The following is a 26,783-nucleotide window of genomic DNA, read 5'->3' on the forward strand; positions in this document are numbered from 1 at the left end:
TATTTCAGAACCAAAGAAATGGGGTAGAAGATATCATCACACTGACCATCCTTAGCTGTGAAGAGTGGACAGGTGTGCATCCATAGGGTTGTTGATGGCTATGCCGGAAATGGCGTGGGGATGTTGTTCTCTGTTCAAGGAGTTTGTGGGAGTTGCCTGTCTTGTTGTTTTGTTTTATACTGTTTGCTCCACTATAATGTGTTGAGCTCTTTTACTTTCAAAAAAAAAAAATATAATGAACTGTGAATGACTTAAGAAACTCATTTCTTCATTCATTCAATCTCCTTGGCCAAGGTTTTATTCATCTCAGTCATTATAATCATAAAGCTCAAACTCTTTACCGAGAGTTGACGGATTCTTTATTGACTAATTATTAATTCTACAAGTATTTAAATCATACTCAATATCCATTCAACTAGCACCCCAGGGTATTAGGTGTCCGGAATCAAAGTATAATAAATACATTGTTAATTACTATGATAGTCGCAGGTCAAAGAAAACTCTATTACTATATTCATATTGAGAATATCATATTGACAAATATGCAGTAATTATAACCATTAGGAATTCTCAGAATGAGTCAGCTCAATGGTCATATTTCTATATGCACCATCTATATATATAATTTAATAAACGAGATCTATTAATCTTTATCCAATGAAAACCATTATATATATATATATATCTTTTCGGATTATTAATATTCTTTTTAATAATTCTATGGCAAAAATAATTTAAATTAAATTATAAAAGATTTATCTCTCAATATTATGATCACTATCACAATGATAAATCTCTAAATTTAATCAAGGACGTTATTATATTAATATTTTAATATAATAACAATAACAAATTATTTGACACATGATTGATTGGATTGTGGTCATACTCCTTATTCCTAACATGAACAATTTGTCTGGATGAACAGTAGTTTTTCTCATACCTTTTACACTTTTTGTTGCTATTTTCGGTCGTTTTTGCTTCTTCCTTGCGAAATCTTCTCGCGATTCTTCTCCAATAGCGAACGATTTCCGCAAAAAACGTGAATGGGGTTTGAGTAATTTTGAGAGAAATTCGAAGAGTAGCGGTTTTGTACGTATTGAAAAAGAAATTTCATAATGAAGTGCGAGTAAATGTTAACGTTTTAGGGGATTTGGAGCGCAAATTATACACACATTTAATGATTTTGAATTTTTTTGTGTTGAGTCAACTTGAATGGACTTAAATACAAAATTAGATGGATATATAGTATGATTATTTTTTAATTCATCCCTCAATATTCCAAATATGATACTTTGTACCTTTAGATAATTATTTTATATTTTATATATTTTTATAATTTTTATATTTATTTAATTTAAATAAAAAATCCTAAACGATATTCGTGTGTTACAAATTTATGATAACGAGCATGAATCAAATTATTCAAATCTATTAACTTTACATGAGCTATCAGCATATCACAAAGTATATACTAAGAGCATGCAGTGATTTTTGTTTATAATATAGTATTGATTTAAATTGGCTATTTTAAGTAAAAAAAAATAAATATTTTTTAAAATAAAATATTTTTATTTAATTTTAAATTTATTTAAATATATTTTTTAACTATTTTTATTAAAAAAATAAATTATTTATGTTTTTTAAATTTAATAATATCTTGTTTTAAAAAAAAATAAAAGATATTTTTAATATTTGATTTTTTAAAAACATTTATCTAATAAAAATAATATTTTTAAAAGAAATAAATAAATAAATAAATATTTTTTAAAAAATTAATCTAACTGACAGGATAACTTATTAAAATTCACTTTTCATTTGATGACCACAAAATACAAAAGTTAGTGTTCCCCTAGACTTTTCCTTAAAATTAAATTCATTAGCTATATGCCTATATCTATTAGGGGTGCACATGGGTCGGGTGAGCCGGGTTTGATGTGACCCAGACCTGACCCGAAATATACACCGGGTCTATTTATTAGACCCGAAACCGACCTAGACCCGATGAAATCAATACACTTTCGGGCCACAATTATACCGGGTGAAAATCGGGTAAAAACTGGGCCGTTAACATTACATTACGTTGATACCTTCTTGTAAGCTAGCATGTAAAAATATCCAAATTTCTAAGACTCTAACCATTATTTAACATGGTAAAATTCACTTAGAAAAATATAACAAGAACCAACCCTTCTTTAACATTAAAGCATAACCACAATCAATACTAAAGCAAAACCACAATCAATACTAATATTGTCTAATAATACCAAATATTTAAATCAATACAAATAACACAATATTATGCATTAGTCTAAAGTCTTATGCATTCTAAACATAAAACATTAACTTATAGTCTTATAATGATTAATAACACAAAATATTAAGGTTTACAAAACTTAAATTCCACATAAGAATAGTCATGATCCATCACTAATAACACAAAATATTAATTGTGTATGATGACCGGGCCACCGGGCTGACTTCGGGTGACCAGAGCTATAGCCCGGACCCGACCCAAAATAATGACCGGGTCTATTTTTAAGATCCTTACCCGACCCTAAACTCGATGAAATCACACCAAATTAGCCCCTAAAATGTTCGGGACCGAGCCGGACCTTTGGGCCGGAGCGGATCTGTACACCCCTAATATCTATATCTAATAATCTAAGAACCAAAAAGATAATTAGAGGGTGGTTTAAAGGATGGCACTCTCTTGAATGGAGTCCTAGTGACGTATTAAACCATTTTTTTTATTTTAGTCAATAATAACAATAAAAAATCTCATAATCTATAAATTTATTCTAATAAAATATATAAATTTAATTTTAATTTTAATTTTTATTATCTTATCTTAATTTTATATTACTTTCTTATCTTATCTTTATTTTTATCTTTTATAGACAATACTTTATATATATTTAGTTCTATTTTTATAATTCAATCAATAGTAAAATATATAACAAAATATTCGTTATCTTTACATATTCTTCATGTGTTCTTTGAAGTTTAAGTACTCTTTATATACTCTTTCAATCTTGTTACGGCGAAACCCTTCCACACCAGAACCTTCAAAGACGTATCCCAAAAAACCAGCTTCAAAAACGCAATCATGACTCTCCCAATCCTCTCATCCAATCATCTTCACTCCTTCATCTCGGCGGCCACCACTACAACAATCCTCTTATTCCTTCTCTCCGCTGTCGGGATCTCAACTTCACTTGCCGGAAACAACCATGTAATCACATTCCGGTCACCCAACCTCTTTCCCGAAGGCCTCGCCTGGGATTCCAAGGGACAGCACTTTCTCGTCGGCTCCCTACGCCATCGCACCATCTCCGCCGTCTCCGACGCCGGCGTAGTGGAAACTCTAATCTCCGATCCTTCTCTCCCAGAAAACGTCACTGTTTTGGGGCTCTCTGTCGATTCACGCAACAACCGCGTCCTCGCCGTACTCCACGCGCTCAAACCCCTCCCTCCCTTCAACGCCCTCGCTGCCTACGACCTCAGCTCCGGCCAACGCCTATTCCTTTCCCACCTTTCCTCCGCCGGCAACGGCGAATCCGATGGCTCCGACGAAGCCATCGCAAACGACGTCACGGTGGACTTCAAGGGAAACGCTTACGTCACTAACTCCGCAGGAAACTTCATCTGGAAAGTCAACGACAAAGGGGAAGCTTCGATCTTATCTAACTCCCGCAGGTTCACGGAACACCCCGTGGACCGCGAAGCATGGTATAGTTTCTGCGGCCTCAATGGCATCGCTTACGTCAGCAACGGTTACTTATTGGTGGTGCAATCGAATACGGGGAAGATGTTCAAGGTGGATGCTGAAGACGGCACCGCAAGGCTCGTGCTGCTGAACGACGATCTGATTGGCGCTGACGCTGTCGCTTTGAGGAGCGACGGTGTCGTTTTGGTTGTGTCACCTGTGGCTGGGAAGCTGTGGTTTCTAAAGAGCAACGATGGGTGGGGTGAGGCTGTGGTGTTTGACCAAATTGACCTTGACTTGGAAGGGTACCCTACTTCGGTGGTAGTTGGAGAGGGTGATAGGGCGTATGTGTTGTACGGGCGTATGAAGGAGGGTGTTTTGGGGAATTCGGAGAGGGAGAGTTTTGCCATTGAGGAAGTGAGGTCGCCTAAAGAAAGCGAGGGTGAGAATGTTTGGTTGTATGTGATGGTGGGAGTGGGGTTGGTTTTTTTCTGGGGTTGGAGGTTTCAGATGAGGCAGCTTGTCAACAACATGGATAAGAAGATCAACTGAATCACTTCGGTCTCTCCTCTTGTAAACCCAACTTCTTGTACTTAAATTATGTTTTTTTTTTTTTTTTCGCTTAAGAAAAGCTTTTTTTTTTCGGTTATTATTAGAAAAGATTGCACATTTTACAATAAGAGAAAGAGAAATATTATTTGAAAAAGAATAGATAGACAATAAAAATTCTAAACGACATAAATAATAGATATATCAAATGTTTAATTCACCAGTGTGCCGATGATTATTCTTGTTCAAGAAAATGATTGGTTATGTATATCCCATATTTTTTACTTATCTTTTTGTTACCATCCTTGTTCGGTTGTTCCATTTCAGGGCATAAGGCTAGTACACATACTAATTACGAGTTAATAATAACTTTAATTAAGCGGGCGGCAATAACTATCTGAAATTTAATGCTAAGGTATAGACGTATGTGATTAATTTTAGCTATGACCGGGGTCATTTTCGACATGAATTAAAGACAAAGAGGGTTAGGAGGCAATAAATTTCATGATTTGTAGTTATCATTAATATTTTTAATAATATAAAATTATATTTAATAATATAGAATTTGATTATTCGTTTTTTTAGTCAAATTTTAATAAAAATACTAGTTTACTAAACTTTCTCTCGTTGAAGACACAACAATAAAGGTGGAAGATAGTTTGAAATAAATTAAATAATCTCCATTTCTTCAACACTAACTAGGCCAAAAACTTGTGGTTCAATATAATCTTCATAACTTGTTTTTAATTTGTAATTAAATTTTTATTGTTCGTTTTAACTATTATTTTTAATAAACTCTCTTCAAGTATATATCTATAATATGCAGTTTCGTTTAATTTTTATGAACAGGAAGAATTTAATTACAAACCCTACAAAATTACATAACCTAAATTATTTTTATAAAAACTCTTGCAATAACTTGGTATGTCAAACCAATGTTGATGTTTACAATAGGAAGCGGATGAAAACGAGTCTCTTCCAAAGACGGGAAAAGAAAACTTGTGCTTGGAATTAAAAAAGTAGAAATGAAGCTGAAGGTAGTAAAATTGAACCAGGATTCTTAATTGAATATATAGTTTTGTTTTATTTACAACTAGTATCACTTCTCATGAAGCAAAAAAATAATGATCTGCCCACTGAAAGAGGCAAGCAGATGCATAATATCACGGACAATCTAAAATCTAGGCAGCTGGTGAAGAAACTCAAGATGATGACACCTTGGGCTCATCCAGCCATTTCCACACCGTCACTGAACCAGTTCCATCTCCGGTAAAGAAGAGACCACCAGGACCTATCTCAAGTGATCGCACTTCTCGTCTTGCAAATAACCGACCCCTCTCTGAAAATCTGTAAAAGGAGGAGCAGTTAGGAGGGTCAACAGCATAGAAGAGTATGCATAACAGACATAACAATGAAAGTTGTGAAACAATACAAGTGTTAAGTTCACTCACGATGGCAATTCATAAAGGCGAACTGAATTGTCAAGGCAAGAGCAAAACAATATTGGCTTGGCATCTGCATCAGTCATCCCACAAAGTGCAAGAACACCCTATAACAAAATAAAAGATATTGATTGGGTGAATAAACTAATTTCTTAATTACCATAATAAGAAACATTAGCTTGAGAAAACACCATATACTTATAATATAGCTTCTTTATAATTATGCAACTTACATTCTCCTCTCTATGTGTGTATGTCACTTTCAAAGATCCCTCTTCGGTGGCAACCCAGACCTTGACTGTGCAGTCAAACGAACTTGATAACAAATAAGAGTCCCAACAAATAAGGGATGTTACTGTGTCAGCATGTCCGCTAAGGGTCATTTTACAATCTAATGTATCCATGTCCCAAACCTGAATAAAAACAAGATAGACATTGCTTTAATAAGGTTACTGTGTACTGCAGGAAGAAGCAGCAAGCAATTGTGTACAAAGGAAGACAGCAACCAACCCAAGATTCATTATGACCAAAAGTAAACATTATGAAGAAAAGAAAGAACAAAAGAAAGAACTCATAGATGTTAGCAAAGTGCGAAATCAGAATGAAGAAACTGATCTTCAGATTATATATTAAATTTGCCCAATCTCATGTTTAAAAAAAATTCACATATTCTAAATAGCTCTGCATAGACCAATATATCCAATTTTGAGGGAACATACAAAGAACAGACAGTAGACACACCTTAATGCTGTGGTCCATGGACCCTGAGTATAGCATCTTGCCTCCAACTGCTAGGCAAACTACGTCGCTGGTGTGGCCATTTAGTGATGCAACCAGTTTAAAAGGAGATATAGATTCAGAACCGCCTCTCCACGCAGAAATTACTCCATCCTGCAATTTATCATCAGAAGATATAAAAATTAGTACAGTAAAAAAATGGTTTGTAAGACCAACCACAGCTGTAAAAACACAATCATCAAATTGCTAGCTACATTTCATAAGGTTCCTGTATTAGAAAACATGGCAACTGCCGAAGGTAAATTACCTCATCCCCAGCAAAAAGGGTTTCGCTGCCAACAACGATGGAAAGGGCTCGCCCCTTTGGTCCATCTAAAGTAAACTCTAGTGCAGCCTGAACATTCCAAGCCTTCACAATAACCACAACCACATAATCAGACTTTAGATTAGATGCAAATCACCTATCTATAAGATATAATAATGACAGTGATACAAACAGGACTGAAGTGAGATCTTACTTTGATAGCATTCCTCAGACCAATAAAAATCCATGGACCCTCGCTGATCATAGAAATAACCTCTGCTCCAAGATTTACCACATTGACACATTTTCCAGTATGGCAGTCCCATGTCCGGATTGTCCCATCAGTGCTTCCAGAATATAATTTATCTGATCCAGCTGGAAGTGCAATCCCAGTGATAACCTGTTGACAAATGTCCACAAATTATGATTACAATATTTAGACACCTATCCAACCATAAACGGAAAGCTATTAAAAGAAGATATTTACAAAGACAAAAAATTGAATATCCGTGTGTTTAATGTATCATTCTTTAAGGTGGCATTAGACCCCAAGTACCTTCTTGTGTTCTCGAAGCTTTGCTAATGTTGAAAAGCCATCACCATAAAACCATGAATGCAAATCGCGACAGTGCTCACCGCGTACACAATTGCCATTCACCCAGTATCTACAAATACTTTGTGATGGCTTCTGATAATCCCCAGCAAGACTACCTCCTCCCATCTTTCTTATGAATACATTCTTCGAGTTATGCTTAGGGGAAGACTTATTATTAGCAGAGGAATGGGGCTTCTTCATGCACTTATGAGAATAAGTACTCTTGCCATTACAATATCCAGTATTTGGTGGTATTGGTGTTTCTCTGTGCAAAAAACTGCACGGGTTTCTGTTGCATTTCCCAGCTTGCCAGTAGACACACGTTATCGCTCTTGCACCAAAACGTTCAGTCCTTCTTGCAGCCTTTATATCCATATTGCTCTAAAAAAATGACACATTCCAATAAGATCTCATATCAGGCATATTCTACAGTCCATCAATAACATCCTCCACTACTCATACTTTCATCCAAAACTCAACAATAACTTAACTTCCAGAATCAATTCAACAATCAAAACCCCAAACTACATGCTCACCAAATATTCCATTAACCAAACCCTAGTACACTTAGTTACAACGTAAAAGACGAACAAGAAAACAAAAACAAAAACGATGACGGTGCTTCCAGATTGCGGAACTTCACGTCCATCAAAACCGGAGGAATGAGTGGAAATCCAAATAATGCAAATCAACTTTAATCATGACTACGCTATCATCCTACCCCTTTCCCCTATATACCGTATCGCCAACCCTTCAGAAAACCCTAATAAAGAAATCAAAAGGAACCATAAAATTGAAACCCTAATTTTCCACCAGGGGAGTGCGTGACCCTTCACTGAGGTCAATATAATCGGAGAGAACAAACATTCTTGTGGATCATCCATCATACGAGGAAGAACCCTAAAAGGAGAATCTGCTAATGTTTTCGTGTGCGAGAAGAGGCAAACCTGAGAAGAGTATTGGATCGGAAATCGCACAGCAGACAGACGGGAGATCCAAATTCTCAAAAGAAGATTTTAACTTGGAAAAGAAGCGCAGAGAACAGAAATGTGTCTTATGGGAGTGTGGGTATCCACCTATTTATAGGTTATTACGATTTAGGAGGGAACACACCGTCTTTTTTTTTTATTATTCGTATTTTATTATTTTCTTTCTCTTTTTCTGTCGCGCTCCTTTTTTTTATTTTTTTTACCCTTTTTTTGGGTCTTTTCCATTTATTGAATACACATACATCAAAGGCTCAAAGCTTTTTCTTTTTAATTTAAAGAATGTCCTTAAATTATTAGAGTTTAGCAAAATATGATCTAAAGATACATGTTAAAATTACTTATTAAAAAAATTTTAATTTTTTTATATTTATTATATATTTATTAAAATAAAAAATTTTAAAAAAAATTACTAAAATAATCTCAACATAAGTTAGAACACATATTAACTAAATTCATAACTAATTAACAAAATCTTTTAAGTTAAATCCATTATTTTTGTATGTATATTGATTGTCGATGGACTCTCAATTGGAATGCTTCCTGTGAACTAGAATTCTGCCACTCTTTTGATGTGTTATGGCTTATATAAGAGCCAAAAATTTTCAGCCTAAACAACTAATTAAAGTCTAGCATAACCCTAGATATTGTCCCTTCTCCAACAGAAATCATTCCTCTCTTTTTTCCTAGGAGAATATCCTCTATGATTTATGAATCAAATAAACCCCACAATACGGAATCATACACTCAATCATATTTAACTATGCTATATACACTTCGTAATCATAATTATGTGGTTTCAACAAGAAGTACATGCCTTATTGTCACTCGAGTAAAGCGATAAACACAAGATGGTTCACATATAAATAGTGATATCACAGAACTTTCTTTAGGAGGATATATTAGGAAAACACCAAACCACAAGAAACCGAAAAGATGACACAAACTGCGTTCCTCCGCACAACAACGGCATACCGGAGGTGATCATCAGCCAGCACAAACACTAACAATAATGGCCAGTAAGTATCGCTTCGTGAGCAGCACTAGCGTAGCGTGTACCCTTCAAACATAATATTCTGCTTCACAGGTTTCACTTATCTACTATTAACATTCCATACCCATATGCCAACTTCCCAATATACACAGCTGCAGCTCAACTCTTATCTGATTGCTCCAAGCAAATTGGCACCATCAAGCTTTGCACCTTCCAAGTGCTGAGTAAATAATAAAAGGAAAAAGTAGTGAATATATGCTTAGACTATCATACTTCGAACAGAAAATGGTTATTCTCATTAGTTAGTGTGGTTGATCATGATGAGAGTAATTCTTAGAGATTGTGGAGCTACGATAAAAGTCTTCAACTTCCTGAAACGTGTATCTTACCAAATTTTTGGGTTCTTGGCACATTGCTAGGAATTCCCCAATTCAATGCACATTCCTACTCTACATTCTCAGTCTTTTACTAGTAACAGTGGTAATAGAAAACACACATACATCACTCCTCTATTTTCTTGCTTTCACTTTAGCTTAGTCATGCACTCATGCTACTCATCTATATTATGATAAAGAGGACAATAAAACCAGCCATATATGCATATGTTGCATTTGCATATATTGCTATATTTGCAGTTGGGAGCAAAGCCAGAATCAAATCGAAAGGAAATCAGAAACTTCATATCTCTTCCTACATAAAAATTACTACTGATTGGTTAAATTGCTTAAAATGAACCACTTGGTTTTGGTTACAACTAGCAGTTTTTATCAAGCAATTAGTAGAATTGAGTGGGCTCTGGACCTAACTCAACCCCAAAAGTTAGTTCTAGATGTGTGGATTACCTCACACTTATAAACATCACATGGAGACAACTCAACTATTGCTCCAAGATTCCCCTCCCTAAGGTCTTCATAAATAGCAAGAAATTTCAAATTAATAAAAAAGAGTTAGCTAAATTACGTACTGTCTCTCGAAGATTGACATGACGTAGATAAGCTCGTTGAAGGTTAGCACCCCTCAAGTTAGCATTGTTCAATTTTGCACCCTGAGAAGAACATAAATGATTTCATAATAAGGAAACACTTCACACTAACCACGAAGACAATTTGACGGAAGATGCCTGAACTTAATTATTAGTAAAGCATATATAATTACGATAGATTTAATAAGAAATTACAGTACCATCTTTTTCTTAATATAACACATGCCTCTCTTATTTTGCATTTTACATAAGCCTCTTCCTTTATTTTTTCCAAAATAACTTAGGCCTTCCTTAATTTTTTTTTTTTGTTAGAAAAAGGTCAAAGAAATTTCAAACTTATAACATACAAAGTTTTTTCATAATTTTGTTAGATACCCACATCATCATTCTATCAACGGGAGAATGTTAGGCATATGTAGCCTAACCTCTGAATGAAGAGATTGTTTCCAGAATGCATGAAACCATGTTATAAGAAATCCCATTTTGCACCAAGACATGTTAATGATTTACACACAATTTTATTTAAGTTGGGATCCATGGTTGGCCAGCAATAATACATGTATGATTCATTAATATTATTATTATAAATCAGCAAAGTTTGCAACCTCCAAGGAGTGGGATTAATTTCCAGAACCGGCACAGATATACATGTTATCAAATATCTTGCAAAGCTAAAGAACCACATCATGGATAAAATGTTTTTGGAGGAAATCTGTACAATTTATCAGCCAAAAGGAGCAAGAGGTGAAAAATATTCCAAATAATGTAAACTGATTATTCTGCAATCATTTGCAACATTTTCCCTGTAAAAAACAACCCTTTTATATAAATCCCATACAGGTCCAGAATAAATTACCTTTAAGTTAGCTCCTTCTAGGACAGCCCCCTCTAAATTGGCATTTGTAAGATCTGCATTCTGAGAAAATCAAATGTGCTATTATTAGTCATCAGAATCTTTCAATCAACACATGGTGCTGCTTGTATCAAACTAACCATCTCATGGGTATCAAAACCATCCATCAAGCAACATATACGAGTAAATGTTATTTTCTTACTCTAATTATGTATTAAATATTAACACTTTAAACACACAACATTCTTATGTTGTTTTTGTTGTTTGGGGATTTTTTCCCCCTCATGAGATAAGACTTTGTTGTTGATGTTGATGTGGAAAGGAGGGTAGGGGGAGGGGACAAAACAAAAGACGAGCAGCCTAACTGCACTGTCACTGTCCACGACACTCTGCCCAACCATCAAGAAAACAATATTGTCTAATGATCTCAAATCCCCAACCAACCAAAGATCATTTCATCCAAACCAACATAGTTGTGAACCCTCTGTTAGTCTCTACTCTCTAACTCACTCTCCCTCTCTTCGTCTGTGTCTCTCGACCATGGCTTTATCTTATTAGGAGTTTTTAAAAAATTCAATATGCTGTACTGATGTTGATAACGTTCCTCTGCCAGGGGAATAACAAATAGACAAATGGAAGAATATACTGGAAGATACTTCATATCAAATGCTTTTAGTAACCAAGAGAGCAAAAGCGAAAACACAAACATATGCGTGCAAGTTAATGATTCAGATTGTTGAACCTGTAGGTGTGCAGAACGCAGATCAGCTCCACAGAAGCTACAATCTACTAGGCACGCATCTGCAGAATAAGGTTTCAAACAAATGACGTCATTTTCAAGAATAGTGTTTTGTCATACTCATAAAAAAAAAGGAGAAAATTGCACCTTCCAATTTCACTTGGTTTCCATAACAAATATACCACCAACAAGGATGGAGACCAAATTAAAATATTAAGCTGGAAGCTAGGAGAATAAATTAAAGGAGATCACAAAAGTTAGGGCTTGATTTACACTATATCTGCTTCCTTTGTGCTTATAAATATTTTCTGTCATTAAGTTCATCATTATCTAAAATGGCATTTTCCAGAAATAGCAAGCATATGCTTACGAATTAATTCACAGTGCAGGTTGAGTAATTGAGAAATTTAGGAACCTTGATCACCTTACAAATGATCTCATTCAAGTTAGGAAGAAAATAGAGAAACGCTTATAAAAGTCAAAGGAAAATTCAGTGGACAACTCTTAAGCAAGTGATATTTTGCAGTAGAGAATATTGTACAATATACAGCTAATAGAAGAAATATATATAACTAAGATGAATGTGTTATGGGTCAGTGGGTGTACAGACAGAGGATATAACCAAGGGAAATTTGGTGTGGCATCTATCAAACTGAAGATAGGACACTTTATCAAGGTATTTTAGTCATATAAGAAGACCAAGGGAAATAGAAGCCCCATGAAACATAAGAGGTTTTACTGAAAATTTGGTTTTTATATAATCCCATAGGACAACTAATCCATGTAGCCAACCCCATATGGCGAGACAAGGCTTAGTTGTTCTTTATTGGTTATAATGAAACAGCAACAATGACAAGGTGTTGCGAGGCAAAAATACATACACGGTGGAACTATCAAGTGATAAACCAGCATTTAGCTGTAAAAAATATTGATCTGCTGTATCAAAACGGACAAAAAGCACAAAAAGATAATAACAGACCTTGTAAATTTGCACTCTGAAGGCATGCACCAGCCAATAAAGCACCGCGAAGATTTGCCCCAGTAAATTCACATCTTCCCTAGGCAAGATTAAATAACTAAGAGGCCGAAAAATGCATACAATAAATAAACAAACAAAATTCCTCAGTGACTTACTCCCGCAAAGTTGCATTGTGAAAGATGGAAGCCTCAGCATCAACATCCTATTAAATTGAATAATAGGTAGGTATCAAGATAACATGCACAATGTGGTTAGTACCAGCCAATTCTACAATCCCGCACCTAACTAATACAAGACAAGCTCACAAGCATAAAACTTGACAAATTTTGAAACATATTGGAAAATGTGTTCTTTTTCATATTAGCAAGTCTGCATTAATAAGTAACATTGATCATTTGCAACTAAATTACACTAAAAAGATGTATATTTTTTAGATGATCATAAAATTGGATTTTAAATTGTACACAAATTGAAGAAACAGCCCATACTAAATTCACCCCAATCTTAAGTAATTTTGCCAGACTTAACTTGTTGAATTGACACGCAAGTATTATAAGTCTAGTCAGAATCATACTTACCCGAAACTTTGCACACTGAAGGTTTGCTCTTGAAAAGAACACATTTTTTAGACAAGCATAGCTGAAATCTACAAAGGATAAATCCTGAAAATCCAAATCAAAAGACAGACAATATCAGAGATATTATTCTCCATACATTGATCACTTAAGATTTCCTACGAATATGACTTAGATCCCCTTAACATATTGCACTGGTTCATCATCTTGTTACTTCAATTTCTCTCCACATAAGGTAACAAGTCACATGTCATGAACATTCTTAAAGTGCTACATTAGTATAATATTGAAAGCAAATACTGAAATACGGATATATGAGTAACTAATGAGTAGTGACAACTTAGTATAACTGACAAAACTTGTGTTAATGACACTAGATAAAGCTAAATTAAAGACAAGGTATATATTTGACATCTGAAGGTCAATGCACCACTCTGTCAAAATACATTACATTAATTAAATAACTACTTTCACAAGTGATCTATGGGTCTAAAATAATGTTAAAAAGTATATTAATGATATCGAAATTTACCAGTTTAGAGAGGTCAAGGCCAGAAAGATTAACTCCTCGAAACCTAACTTTATCAGATTGTATGCACTTGATAATATCAGTACGTGTTAACTCTGTATGGAGGTCATCATCTTCCTTCCTCTTATTAAGGACAGTATTAATTCCATCTATTAGCCCCTGATATTTCAAAAGTACTCACAGGATCAGCCGATCAGGGATTCCATGAAGGCCTGAAGTTTAAGTTTCTTACTTTCTTTTCAAAATGATCAAGCAACTGGAGCAAAGCTATAGGAAGGTATATGAGGAGATTAAAGTTCAACATGAAGGCTATGGAGCTATCAAAGCAATAATAGCAGGTGCAAGTATGCATTCTATTTGTTTATGATACAATGAAGGACATTCTTTACATTTAAGAAGGGGGTAATTCCATCACAGATTGCTCTTCTCAATACAGATGTCAAAAGAAATGTGAACTGTGTACTAAAATTTAAAAACATCAAAACCTTTCTTTGATTAAAATTTAAAAACACATTATCAATATAAATATATAATGATGGTGCATGGCATTCCCATGATGATGATATTCTTATGACAAATCGATGAAGGAACTCATTTACACATGTTTTAGTCAAAGCTGAAAACTAGACAGTACAATTATGACAATCTTAGAACTACACAAAGCAAACAAGAAGTAGTCTAAGAATGTAAATTTCAGCTTCCAAATCATCGAACCACAATCCATTGGAAAAGTGCAATACTTACAAGTAACTGATAGTACTCAGCCTCCCGCAATAGTTCATTATATTCAGAGTCCTCCAGAGTGGGCACCACACCATCTCTCAACCAATTAAGAATGTGACGGAAGTGTTTACCATCCCTGTCAACAAAGACATATCCCTGCAATCACTCATTGCAATTTTCACCAAATCAATAAACAAAGCCAACAGTGCATAATTGAGGAAACCATATACAAGTATAAACAAAGAAACAAAGAAAGACAGAATTTGACATTGCCTTATCAGAATCTAGGCAGAGAGTATGGCGACCACTGAACATAGCAGCCAGCATTGAATCAGGCTCCCGCTGAGTCAACGTATCAGTGGTGGTGCAGAATTTCTTGCCCCCTGCGAAAAATTTTCACGAACAAGGACCAAAATACATAATTATGACAGATATTCATCTTTCCTCAACCAAGCATTGAACGGTCCAAACTCCAAAATAATAAATTCGCAATTACATAAAATCCCTAATTCTAGAGAATTGGGGAAAAAGAGATTGGAATGAATGGGAGAGATAAGAAACATACCGATGTTGAGGCGAACGACAGAAGGCGAAAGGGATTCGGCGTCCTTCATTGTAGGCAAGAAAGAAAGAGAAGGAAGAGTGTCGCAGTCGCAGGCTCACACCAAAACTACGAGCTCAAGCTTCCATGGCACAACACTGACACTATTTTTCGTTTTTGCGATTTGGAACAAAGGAATCAGGAATTTACAAAACGTTCTCTTCAGTTGAGTTGAGGATATGATTGCCAAAAAAAGAAATTGCTATTAACTACTTCCTCCTTTTTTATTTATTATTTATTTTTATTTTTTAGCTTAATTTTAATTTTGTACAATGTTTTTCTTTATTGTAGAAAATTTATCATTCAATTATCAATTACTATATATCATCAATAAATAAAGTATTACAAGTTATTATATTTTTTCTTCATTAATTAAAGATAATTTGTTAATATTAATTTAAAGAGTACTACTAGGGAGCCAATAAAATAAGTGTAGAATGTGTACAATAATTAATTCTTTGGCCCAATATTAATTAAAAAATGAACATTTAGGATAAAATACTACTAATTTCTCAAACACAATTGAGAAGGAAGGAAGGTAGTTGAGAAGGGGCTTAGATGGAGTATAGGAACTGGTGAATCAGTACGTATTTGGCAAGACCCTTGGCTGCCCCCTCCATACCCCTTTTATCTTAATCCTACCAATAATCCAGTAGCAACAATCTACAGAGTTAAAGATCTATTGAGAAATGATAGAAGTTGGAACCTGGAGCTGATAAATGCACTTTTTTCCCCTGACACAGCTGCTCGAATTTGCGCCGTAAGCTTGAATGAAGATGGAATTGACAAGATCACTTGGGCCTGGAATAGGAATGGAAAATATGATGTGGCCTCTGGATATCAAATTGCATATGCCTTCTCTCATGCCCCAATAGAGCAATTTCCACAGGCAATGCAAAACCCAGCAATTTGGAGAAGACTATGGAGCCTGAAAATGCCATACAAGATTCAATTATTTCTATGGAAGTCTATCCATGAAAAACTTCCTGTTCTTAAATTGCTACATCAACGATTCCCAACAACTTTACCGATTTGTCCAAGATGCGGTGTGGAAGAAGAGACCATTTGTCACTGTCTCCTACGTTGCAAGGCTGCGAAAGAAGTTTGGGGTTTGTCTACATTAGCAGCGATAGCACTGAACCAACCCATGAGTACCTTTGAAGAGTGGTGGAAACAGTTGACGATTTCAATTGGAACCGGAAGAGAAGGTGATAGAAAACTGACCTTGTGTGCTATTCTGTGCTGGAGCCTATGGAAATCAAGGAATCAAGAGATATTCGAGGGAACAAAGACAGCACCTTGGGAGACCTTCAACCTTGCAATGAAACTGCAGCAAGAGATTTGGCCAAACTAAAAGAGCTATCGTTTACCTTCCGCATCCTTATTGAATGATTTTGTGTTGTTTCTCTTAAGTAATTTTCTTCCTTTTCAATAGTCCAGGGCTATATTTTTTGGGAGAACCCCACCTCTAAATTTTTGTCCCAATTTGGACCATGTATTTCCTATTCTTATATGAAGTACAATAATAATAACTTTGGTAAAAAAAAAAAAAAAATTTCTCAAACACAATACACCTATACTATCCATAATAACCATCCGGGCAAGAATAATAAACATCTGATATTCTACTGAATCGAACATCCCTATACCTCCACTGTACACATTGTATAGATACTCTATTGGCTTCCTACACTTACTCTAATTTAAATTAGTTATCAAATCAATTATTATATATTTATGTATAAATATATGTTATTTAATTTATTTTAATATATATTTTATACAAATAATTTAATTTAGTGACTAATTTTTTATATCCACTGAACATTGTTATATAATTATAATATGGAAAAGTATAGGGTACCAACATATTATTTGTCAATTTCTGCCAACTCTTATTTATAATTGTGTTTCATGGAAGTGTGTTCGTAGATGTGTCTAATAATTAATATATTTTAAATACATATATAAAGAGACATATCCAAAAAATATATCTATAAAGACACTTTTATTAAACACAATTATAAATAAGAGTTGGCAGAAGTTAGCAGATATGCTGTTGGTAACATAGCGGAACCGTTATAATATATATTTTGTGTATAGATTGATTTAATGTTTATTTTTTATTTACACATTGGCATAAAAAAATAAATTCTTTTTCCGAAATCTCCCAAGATTAGGTTGGCAACTCGGCATATATATATGGAGGCTTATCTTAAGCAATGGTAATTTAAGGGGTATGTCTAAAACGAGCACAACCATTATGTGCTTATTGAATGCCCCACATTTATATCGACCATTAGATTTGATTAGTTGAAAATTAAAGGCTAATATGAAAGAAGAGTATTGATGGACTCTAATAAATACAGAATATCTTAGTACATAAATAAATACTTTAAATGACAATACTTTAATACATAATACTTTAAATGGTAAGAGAATCTTTTATTCTTAAATAATTAAATATAAAACATAAATACAAAAATATGAGTATTCTTTATTCAATAAGATTAATTATTATGCAAAAAATTTTTATGATATTAAAAAATCATATTAAAATAAAATTTTAAACTGTAACATAAAAATATAAAATAATTAAAATTTTATTTTATATTACTTAACAAATAATTAGATTATTATATTCAAAATTTATTAATTAACTAATTTTATTAAAGATATTATTATATAAAATAATTTTTCATCAAAATATTTTGAAAATATTAATCTTTTTTATTTTTTTCAATTTTTTTAAGAAAACGGAATAAAAATAATATAATTCTAAATACATGCCTATTACATTATATATTTACTTATATTAGTAAGACCTAAACTAATCAAACTTACATAATTAAAAATATAAAATATATAAATATAAAAAATAAATATTTTTTATTTATTAAAATTAACATTTAAAGTTTCATATATATAATATTTAAAATTATATATTTATAATAAGATCATTTTTTATTTTTATTATTTTCAAGTATTTTTTATTGTTTTAGTTAAATGTTTTATTCTCTAACTCGACCAAATTTATATATATAGGTAAATTCTATCCAACCCTCTCTAAAACAACATGTAAATTAGCCTCTACGATGTGACACATTTTAATTAGATGTTTAATTTAAATTTGAGTTAATTTAACTCAATTAGAGTTAATATCTTAACAAAAGTAGGACTTTTTTATAATTAAATATTTTTATGATATTAAAAAATCATATTAAAATATGATTTAAATAGAGAATTTTTTATTTTTAAATAATTAAAAATAATAACTCAATATTTTAAATACTAACAGAATCTTTTATTTTTAAATAATTAAATATAAAACATATAAATACAAAAATATGAGTCTTCTTTATTCAATAAGATTAATTATTATATAAGAAATTTTTATGATATTAAAAAATCATAGTAAAATAAAATTTTAAACTATAACATAAAAATATAAAATAATTAAAATTTTATTTTATATTATTTGACAAATAATTAAATTATTATATTTAAAATTTATTAACTAACTAATTTTATTAAAGATATTATTATATAATATAATTTTTCATCAAAATATTTTAAAAATATAATTTATTTAAAATATTATATATAATACATGAAAATATTAACTTTTTTATTTTTTTTTAAAAGAAATAAATAATATAATTTTAAAAACATGCCTATCATATATTATATATTTACTTATATTAGTAAGACCTAAACTAATCAAGCTTACGTAATTAAAAATATAAAACATATAAATATAAAAAAATAAAAATATTTTAGAAATATTATAACATTTGTATACTAATTTTTCATATATATATATATAGTAAATTCTACTCTATTCTTTATATTTTAACATATAAATTACCCTATATGATATGTCACTTTCTAATTGGTTGTTATGTTAACTATGATTAAGCTATTTTGTAATTAAAAAATTATTTAAAAGAATAAATGTATAATTTGATAAAATACTAAAAACTGAATCTTTGCTCTCTGCAACCTCGATGTTTCTCTCTCTGATTGCTTTTCTGTGTTGATTTCAATTTGTAGTGGATCTGCGATTAGTTGAAGAGAGTGTATTTGGTCATGCTGTTATTTTGTAGTTGTCTTTTACTCTTTAGTTCACATAATTTCGTGTCACATATAAATTCTTGATTATCAGGATACATTAATCTATGATTTAGGGTCATGATAGATAATTATTACATATATTAAAGTGATACTTGAATTAGATATGCATTTGATCCATCCATCTATTAGAATTTAAATTGGACTATATCAATTAGATCAAAGCCGTTCTTTGAAATGGTTATGGATCATTGGATCGTACACAAGATCCGTTGCATTAGATATTCAAAGGATACTTATATCTTTACTCTCCGTCCTGCTTCGAGTTACAGTGTATGTTCCTTCAACGTGCTTGAGTTATGAAGGAATAGTGGAAGGGAGGAAATATAGTTCAGTCAACAGAAAATGTATTTTTTAATAGAAGGGTGGAACGAATTTAAGTAATAATGATTTGGTAAAAGAATATAAATTTACTTTTTAATATTTACAAAAATTATATAATTATCCATCTTAAAAAAATATTTAATTATAAAATGGTTCTACTTTAGTTAAGATATTAACTCTCATTGAGTTAAATTAACTCAAATTAAAATTAAACATCTAATTAAAATGTGTCACGTCATAGAGGCTAATTTACATGTTGTTATAGAGAGTGTTGGGTAGAATTTACCTATATATATAAATTTGGTCGAAATAGAGAATAAAAAATTTAACTAAAACAATAAAAAAATACTTGAAAATAATAAAAATAAAAACTGATCTTATTATAAATATATAATTTTAAATATTATATATATAAAACTTTAAATGTTAATTTTAATAAATAAAAAATATTTATTTTTTATATTTATATATTTTATATTTTTAATTATGTAAGTTTGATTAGTTTAGGTCTTACTAATATAAGTAAATATATAATGTAATAGGCATGTATTTAGAATTATATTATTTTCATTCTGTTTTTCTAAAAGATATAAAAAAAAATAAAAAGGGTTAATATTTTCATGTATTATATATAATATTTTAAATAAATTATATTTTTAAAATATTTTGATAAAAAATTATTTTATATAATAATATCTTTAACAAAATTAATTAATTAATAAATTTTGAATATAATAATCTAATTATTTGTCAAGTAATATAAAATAAAATTTTAATTATTTTATATTTTTATGTTACAATTTAAAATTTTATTTTAATATGATTTTTTAATATCATAAAAAAATTTTGCATAATAATTAATCTTATTGTTACGGATCCGGCCCACCATCCCGGATCCAAGACCGAACCCAACACCGGTTCCCCGGGTCCGACCCGTTCCTCACTTCTAGAAGGCCCGAAAACGGCACTCTCGGTTTCCTAACTGACTTTTGAATTCAAACGTCTCCCTTATCTTAGCCAAATAAGATAAGATATTCTCCATCACCTATAAATAGAGGACCCAGGTCCCTCCAGGTATTCGTTCATTCCACACACCTTACACCTCTCAGATCCATTCTGACTTGAGCGTCGGAGTGTCTTTGCAGGTACCTCCCCCCATCGCCCCAGTCAAGTGATCCGGCATCCGCCTCGACCCGCAGGTTCCCGATCCATCTCCCAACCCGTACCAGAGACATCTTGTACATTGGCGCCGTCTGTGGGGACCTGCGCCGACTAAATCGGAATGGGGGACATACCGGAAGAAGCCTCCTCAAGTCAGGAGGACTCTCGACCAAGAAATCCGACCCCAGAACATCAAGAGGTCACAAACCAAGCTAGGATAACGAGCGCTATCCACCACACAAATGATCGTATATTGACGGAACCACGACATCCCGAGAACACGGGAGATAAAGCAGCTCAAATCATCCAAGATCTCTGCCTCCGGGTCCAAGAGCTCGAAGGCAAATTGACCACCAAAAACAGACGCCATAACGAACACGGAAGCCATGCGACTTCCCGGTCAAGATCCCGTCATGGCAGGTCACCGACTCGGCGACATGATACGAGAAACGGTCGCAGCACCTCGCGCGACCACAGACGGGAAAAATCGCCAGAACGGCGATACAGCAAAAGGCACAACCGTAACGCTTCCCGAGACCTAAGCCACCAACGCGACTCAGATGAAGAGCGGCGACACCGAGACACAAAACGCACGAGAAACGACCATATAATAATGGGCGCTACACCCTTTACAGAAAGAATCCTAAGAGCAAAACTCCCCAAAGGCTTCGACAAACCTACCGATATGAAGTACGATGGAACTAAGGATCCCCAAGAACACCTAACGGCTTTTGAAGCCAGAATGAACCTAGAAGGAGCGGCCGACGCGGTCCGATGCAGAGCCTTCCCGGTAACCCTCGCCGGGCCAGCGATCAAATGGTTCAACGCCCTCCCAAATGGATCCATAACCAGTTTCCACGATATCACACGAAAATTCATGGCCCAGTTCACTACAAGGATCACTAAAGCCAAACACCCCATCAGCTTGCTTGGGGTCACACAAAAACAAGACGAATCCACAAGAAAATACCTCGACCGCTTCAACGACGAATGCCTAACGGTCGACGGACTCACGGATTCCGTCGCAAGCCTTTGCTTGACCAATGGGCTAATGAACGAAGATTTTCGCAAACACCTCACCACCAGACCGGTATGGACCATGCATGAGATCCAGAACGTCGCCAAAGACTACATCAACGACGAAGAAGTCAGCCAGGTCGTCGCGGCCAACAAACGGCAGCACGGCAACACCCAACGCGGCAATTCAGCTCCTCACCATAACCCAACACCCAAAGAGAATCAACGGGACCACCCAAGGCCAACCAGCCGGACACCGAGAATAGGAAAATTCTCTAATTACACGCCCCTAACTGCACCAATTACCGAGATATACCACCAAATAGCGGATCGAGGCATCATTCCGAAAGCCCGACAACTCAAGGAAAGGACAGGAGGCAACAAAACCCTCTACTGCGAATACCACCGAGGTTACGGTCACAAAACACAAGATTGTTTCGACCTTAAAGACGCCCTTGAACAAGCCATACGAGACGGCAAACTCCCAGAATTTACCAAAATCATCAGAGAACCGAGACGCGCGGGGAGAGACAGGTCACCGGAGAGAGAAGGACGTAACCCGAGAACCCAAAAGCGACCCCCTAGAGAAAGTCCAGAAGAAGACCCGACCATCATAGTAAACGTCATCACGGGCAAAGATGCACCATGCAAGTCAAAATCCAAGATAAAAAAAGACCTCCAGGTAATGGCCGTCAGAAACCAAGCCCCAACTCCCGTGACCAACAAAGCAATAAGCTTCCTACCCGAGGACTGCCAGCACGGCACCGCAGCCGAAGACGCACCCTTCGTGATCTCGGCGAGAATCGGAACCGGACTAGTCCGAAGAATACTAGTAGACACCGGCGCAGATTCCAACATCCTCTTTCGAGGGGCCTTCGACAAGCTTGGGCTCCGCGACGAAAATCTCCAGACGTACCGCAACGGTGTCACGGGACTCGGGGACAACTTCCTCAAACCGGAAGGCTCCATCACACTCCCCCTCACCATAGGAACCGGTGACAAGAGGAGGACAATCCTAGCCGAATTCGTGGTCCTAAAAGACTCCACTGCCTACAACGTCATCCTCGGAAGAAAGACGATCAATGACTTTTCGGCCATCATCTTTACCAAGTACCTCCTTATGAAGTTCGTAGCGGAGGACGACTCCATCGGGACCATCCATGGAGATCGGGAAATCGCGGTAGAATGCGACAACACCAGCCTGGCTTTACGGAAAAAATCCTGCGACGCTGCCGGGATATTCCTAGCCGACCTAGACGCCCGACAAGACGGCCAACCTAGACCAGAGCCGGAAGGCGACATGGAGAAACTGCAAATAGGACAAACCAAGGACGAGTACACCTTCATCAACAGGAACCTCCCCTATGACCTAAAAGAAGACCTTTCCCAATTTTTAAAACAAAACAGAGACCTGTTCGCTTTCACGCCAGCCGACATGCCGGGGATAGACCCCGACTTCATGTCCCACCGGCTAGCCGTAAACCCCAAAGCCAAACCCGTAGCACAAAGAAGAAGAAAAATGTCAGCAGACCGAGCGGCCGAAGTCAAGAGACAAGTACAAGCCCTGCTCGAAGCAAACTTCATCCGAGAACTCCCCTACACAACCTGGTTAGCAAACGTTGTACTTGTAAATAAATCCAACGGGAAATGGCGAATGTGTGTCGACTATACGGACCTCAACAAAGCCTGCCCAAAAGATGCCTTTCCCCTGCCGAACATCGACGGACTAGTGGACTCCGCATCCGGACATCGATACCTCAGCTTTATGGACGCATACTCCGGCTACAATCAGATACCCATGCACCGACCCGACGAGGAAAAAACGGCGTTCATCACCCCCGACGGCACGTACTGCTACACAGTCATGCCCTTCGGTTTGAAAAACGCCGGAGCAACGTACCAACGGCTCGTCAACAAAATATTCCAGAACCTATCCGGAACAAAACTAGAAGTCTACATAGACGACATGCTCGCCAAAACTGACTCCGACGAACAACTCATCAGCGACCTCAAGGTCATAATGGACACCCTAAGAAGGCACCAAATGCGACTCAACCCAACAAAGTGCGCCTTCGGAATGGAGGCAGGGAAGTTCCTCGGCTTCATGATTACACAACGCGGAGTTGAAGCCAACCCGGAGAAATGTCGTGCCATCCTCGAGATGACGAGCCCAAAAAACCTACGCGACGTTCAGAAGCTCACCGGCCGACTAACAGCCCTATCTCGCTTTCTCGGAGCGTCAGCCCAAAAAGCAATCCCCTTCTTCAAACTAATGAAGAAAGGAGCCCCCTTCATGTGGAAAGAGGAGTGCGAAGCGGCATTCCAACACTTCAAGAAAACCCTGGCGGAACCACCAATTCTCGCCAAACCCCAAACAGGGGAAACCCTGTACTTATACCTCTCCATAACGGAAGAAGCACTCGCGGCGGCACTCATCCGAGAAAACAAGAAAAAGGAGCAAAAACCTATATATTTCACAAGCAAAGTCCTACAAGACGCAGAGACCCGCTACTCGCGCCTAGAAAAACTAGCCTTTGCCCTCCTCACGGCGTCCCGACGCCTGCGACAATATTTCCAAGCCCACCCCGTAACGGTTCGAACCGACCAAGCAGTTAAACAGGTACTACAGAAGCCCGACCTAGCAGGTAGAATGCTAGCATGGTCCGTCGAACTATCCCAATTCGACATCAAGTTCGAACCCCGATACGCAATCAAAGCACAGGCCATGGCCGACTTCATCGCCGAGATGACCCCGGGAAACACCCCTCCCGAGTCATGGAAACTACACGTCGACGGCTCCTCGAACGTCACTTCCGGAGGCGCCGGAGTCATTCTAGAAAGCCAAAACGGCGTCATGATCGAACAATCGGTCCGATACGATTTCCCGGTCTCAAACAACCAAGCAGAATACGAGGCCCTCCTGGCAGGCCTAACCCTAGCCAGCGAAGTCGGGGCAAAAGTCCTGGAAATCAACACGGATACGCAAGTAGTCAGTTCCCAAATCAACGGAGACTACCAAACGCGAGATCCCCTACTACAACAATACCTCGCCAAGGTCAACAAACTAAAAGAAGAATTTGACCAGGTAACCATACAGCACGTCCCCAGGGAAAGAAACGCCAGAGCCGACCTCCTCTCTAAACTTGCTAGCACCAAACTAGGACACGGCAACAAATCGCTAATTCAGGAGGTCGTCAAAACGCCGTCTGTATCCCTAACAGCCGACACCCACCTGACACACTCCCACCACAAGTCATGGACCTACCCCATCCTACAGTACCTCCTCAACAGAACACTGCCCGAAGACCCCAAAGAGGAAAAACGAATAAAAAGGGAGGCCGCCGGCTATACGGTCGTCGTAGGACAACTATACAAACGTGGACTCTCGCAACCCCTGCTCAAATGCGTCGAGCCCGGGAACACGGAATACATACTACGCGAAATCCATGAAGGCTGTTGCGGCCACCACATCGGAGGTAAAACCCTTGCCCAAAAAGTCATCCGCGCCGGCTACTTCTGGCCCACGATCATCCGGGACTCCATGCAACTAGTAAAAAACTGCGATAAATGTCAAAGGCATGCCAACATCCACCAAGCCGCCCCGCACCAGCTCAGCATCATATCGGCAGAACGGCCATTCGGCACCTGGGGGATCGACCTTGTCGGACCTTTTCCCACGGCACCAGGCCAACTCCGATATCTCATCGTCGCCATAGACTATTTCACCAAATGGATCGAGGCCGAGCCACTAGCCTCTATCACCGCGACCCAATGTCGAAAATTCCTCTGGCGACAAATCATCACCCGATTCGGGATCCCCGAGATCGTCATCTCGGACAACGGAACCCAGTTCGCCGACACAAAATTCAAGGAATTCCTAAGCGGACTACGCATATCCCACCGCTTTAGCTCGGTAGAACACCCCCAAACAAACGGGCAGGTGGAATCAGCAAACAAAATAATAGTCAAAGGCCTCAAGAAACGACTCGACGAAGCCAAAGGGCTATGGGCGGACGAACTCGGATCGGTCTTATGGTCGTACCGCATGACCCCCCAGACAGCTACCGGGGAAACCCCCTTTCGATTAACCTACGGCACGGAAGCTATTATCCCAGTTGAAATCGGCGACCCAAGCCCGTGAAGAACAATCGGAGGCAACGACGAAGAAGCAGAACGAGACCTCACTGACGAAATAAGAAGCGTAGCCCATCTCAGAGAGCTAGCCCTAAAACAAAGAATCAGCCTAAGACACAACCACGGAGTCATTCGGCGAGAGTTCACAACAGACGACCTCGTCCTACGACGAAACGACATCGGTCCCCCAACCCCGGGAGAAGGGAAACTCGCCCCCAACTGGGAGGGACCATACAGAATCAAAGCTGCAATCGGGAAAGGAACGTACAAGCTCGAACGGCTTAACGGTCACGAAGTCCCGAGAACGTGGAACGCCGCCAACTTACGGCGATACTACTCCTAAAACCAACCCAGGTCTCCATTCCTCCCCCCCCCCCCGTTTTCTTTTACGCTTTCGCTTTACTTATTCAGTGGTTGCAAATTTACATTTCAAAACTACGCCTATGTATCAAATTCGGGTACTCTTTCCCGCCAACAACGGAGGGTTTTAACGAGGCCCACCCATCAATAAAATCACATTACAAAGCTATCCCTAAATTCTTTATTTTTCACACAATGTCCTAAATACGGAACAAAAACACGGCCACAACTGGAGGACCGATCACCCTCCGGGCCCAACCCACGGATATCCATATAAACCCGACCACACGACGGTCCACCCATCCCAAATATGGGAATAAGATTAATTAAACGGAATAGCTTTAAAACGGAACATACG

General features: G+C 36.6%; 4 protein-coding genes and 1 long non-coding RNA gene across 6 annotated transcripts; 2 read left to right on the forward strand and 3 right to left on the reverse strand.

Moving 5' to 3' along the window:
- The first annotated feature begins 2,988 nt into the window (after positions 1 to 2,988).
- LOC107624041 (uncharacterized) lies at positions 2,989 to 4,478 on the forward strand. The gene has a single exon (XM_016326481.3). It carries the CDS (start codon positions 3,110 to 3,112, stop codon positions 4,259 to 4,261), a length of 1,152 nt encoding a protein of 383 aa, XP_016181967.1. The 5' UTR covers positions 2,989 to 3,109; the 3' UTR covers positions 4,262 to 4,478.
- An 821-nt stretch (positions 4,479 to 5,299) lies between these two features.
- On the reverse strand, positions 5,300 to 8,393 carry LOC107624316 (zinc finger CCCH domain-containing protein 48). 2 transcript variants are annotated; one of them, XM_088485996.1, is made up of 8 exons: positions 8,285 to 8,392; positions 7,299 to 7,718; positions 6,957 to 7,142; positions 6,746 to 6,847; positions 6,442 to 6,591; positions 5,934 to 6,113; positions 5,710 to 5,807; positions 5,300 to 5,605 (listed from the first exon to the last, which is right to left on the reverse strand). In XM_088485996.1, exons 2-8 carry the CDS (start codon positions 7,710 to 7,712, stop codon positions 5,461 to 5,463), a joined length of 1,275 nt encoding a protein of 424 aa, XP_088342122.1. In that variant the 5' UTR covers positions 7,713 to 7,718; positions 8,285 to 8,392; the 3' UTR covers positions 5,300 to 5,460. The 2 variants fall into 2 exon arrangements, with proteins under 2 accessions (XP_088342122.1, XP_016182300.1); XM_016326814.3 differs by having other exon boundaries at positions 7,299 to 8,393.
- Positions 8,394 to 9,077: 684 nt separating this feature from the next.
- On the reverse strand, positions 9,078 to 15,518 carry FIP2 (potassium channel tetramerization domain-containing protein / pentapeptide repeat-containing protein). Its single transcript, XM_021114278.2, has 11 exons — positions 15,263 to 15,518; positions 14,971 to 15,080; positions 14,719 to 14,853; positions 13,978 to 14,133; positions 13,449 to 13,532; positions 13,026 to 13,072; positions 12,871 to 12,944; positions 11,895 to 11,953; positions 11,156 to 11,215; positions 10,282 to 10,362; positions 9,078 to 9,537 (listed from the first exon to the last, which is right to left on the reverse strand). Exons 1-11 carry the CDS (start codon positions 15,309 to 15,311, stop codon positions 9,484 to 9,486), a joined length of 909 nt encoding a protein of 302 aa, XP_020969937.1. The 5' UTR covers positions 15,312 to 15,518; the 3' UTR covers positions 9,078 to 9,483.
- A 486-nt stretch (positions 15,519 to 16,004) lies between these two features.
- Positions 16,005 to 16,681, reverse strand: LOC148582044 (uncharacterized). Its single transcript, XR_015882119.1, has 3 exons — positions 16,523 to 16,681; positions 16,327 to 16,389; positions 16,005 to 16,226 (listed from the first exon to the last, which is right to left on the reverse strand). It is a non-coding gene; the product is annotated as an uncharacterized LOC148582044 (long non-coding RNA).
- A 4,354-nt stretch (positions 16,682 to 21,035) lies between these two features.
- LOC107621254 (uncharacterized) lies at positions 21,036 to 26,072 on the forward strand. The gene is made up of 3 exons (XM_088495177.1): positions 21,036 to 21,604; positions 22,439 to 23,558; positions 23,859 to 26,072. The coding sequence occupies exons 1-3, from the start codon at positions 21,036 to 21,038 to the stop codon at positions 26,070 to 26,072; spliced, it is 3,903 nt and encodes a 1,300-aa protein (XP_088351303.1).
- Positions 26,073 to 26,783: the final 711 nt, after the last annotated feature.

This window comes from Arachis ipaensis, chromosome B10, assembly GCF_059453495.1.
Source record: "Arachis ipaensis isolate K30076 ecotype BB chromosome B10, ASM5945349v1, whole genome shotgun sequence".
Lineage (NCBI taxonomy): Eukaryota > Viridiplantae > Streptophyta > Magnoliopsida > Fabales > Fabaceae > Arachis > Arachis ipaensis.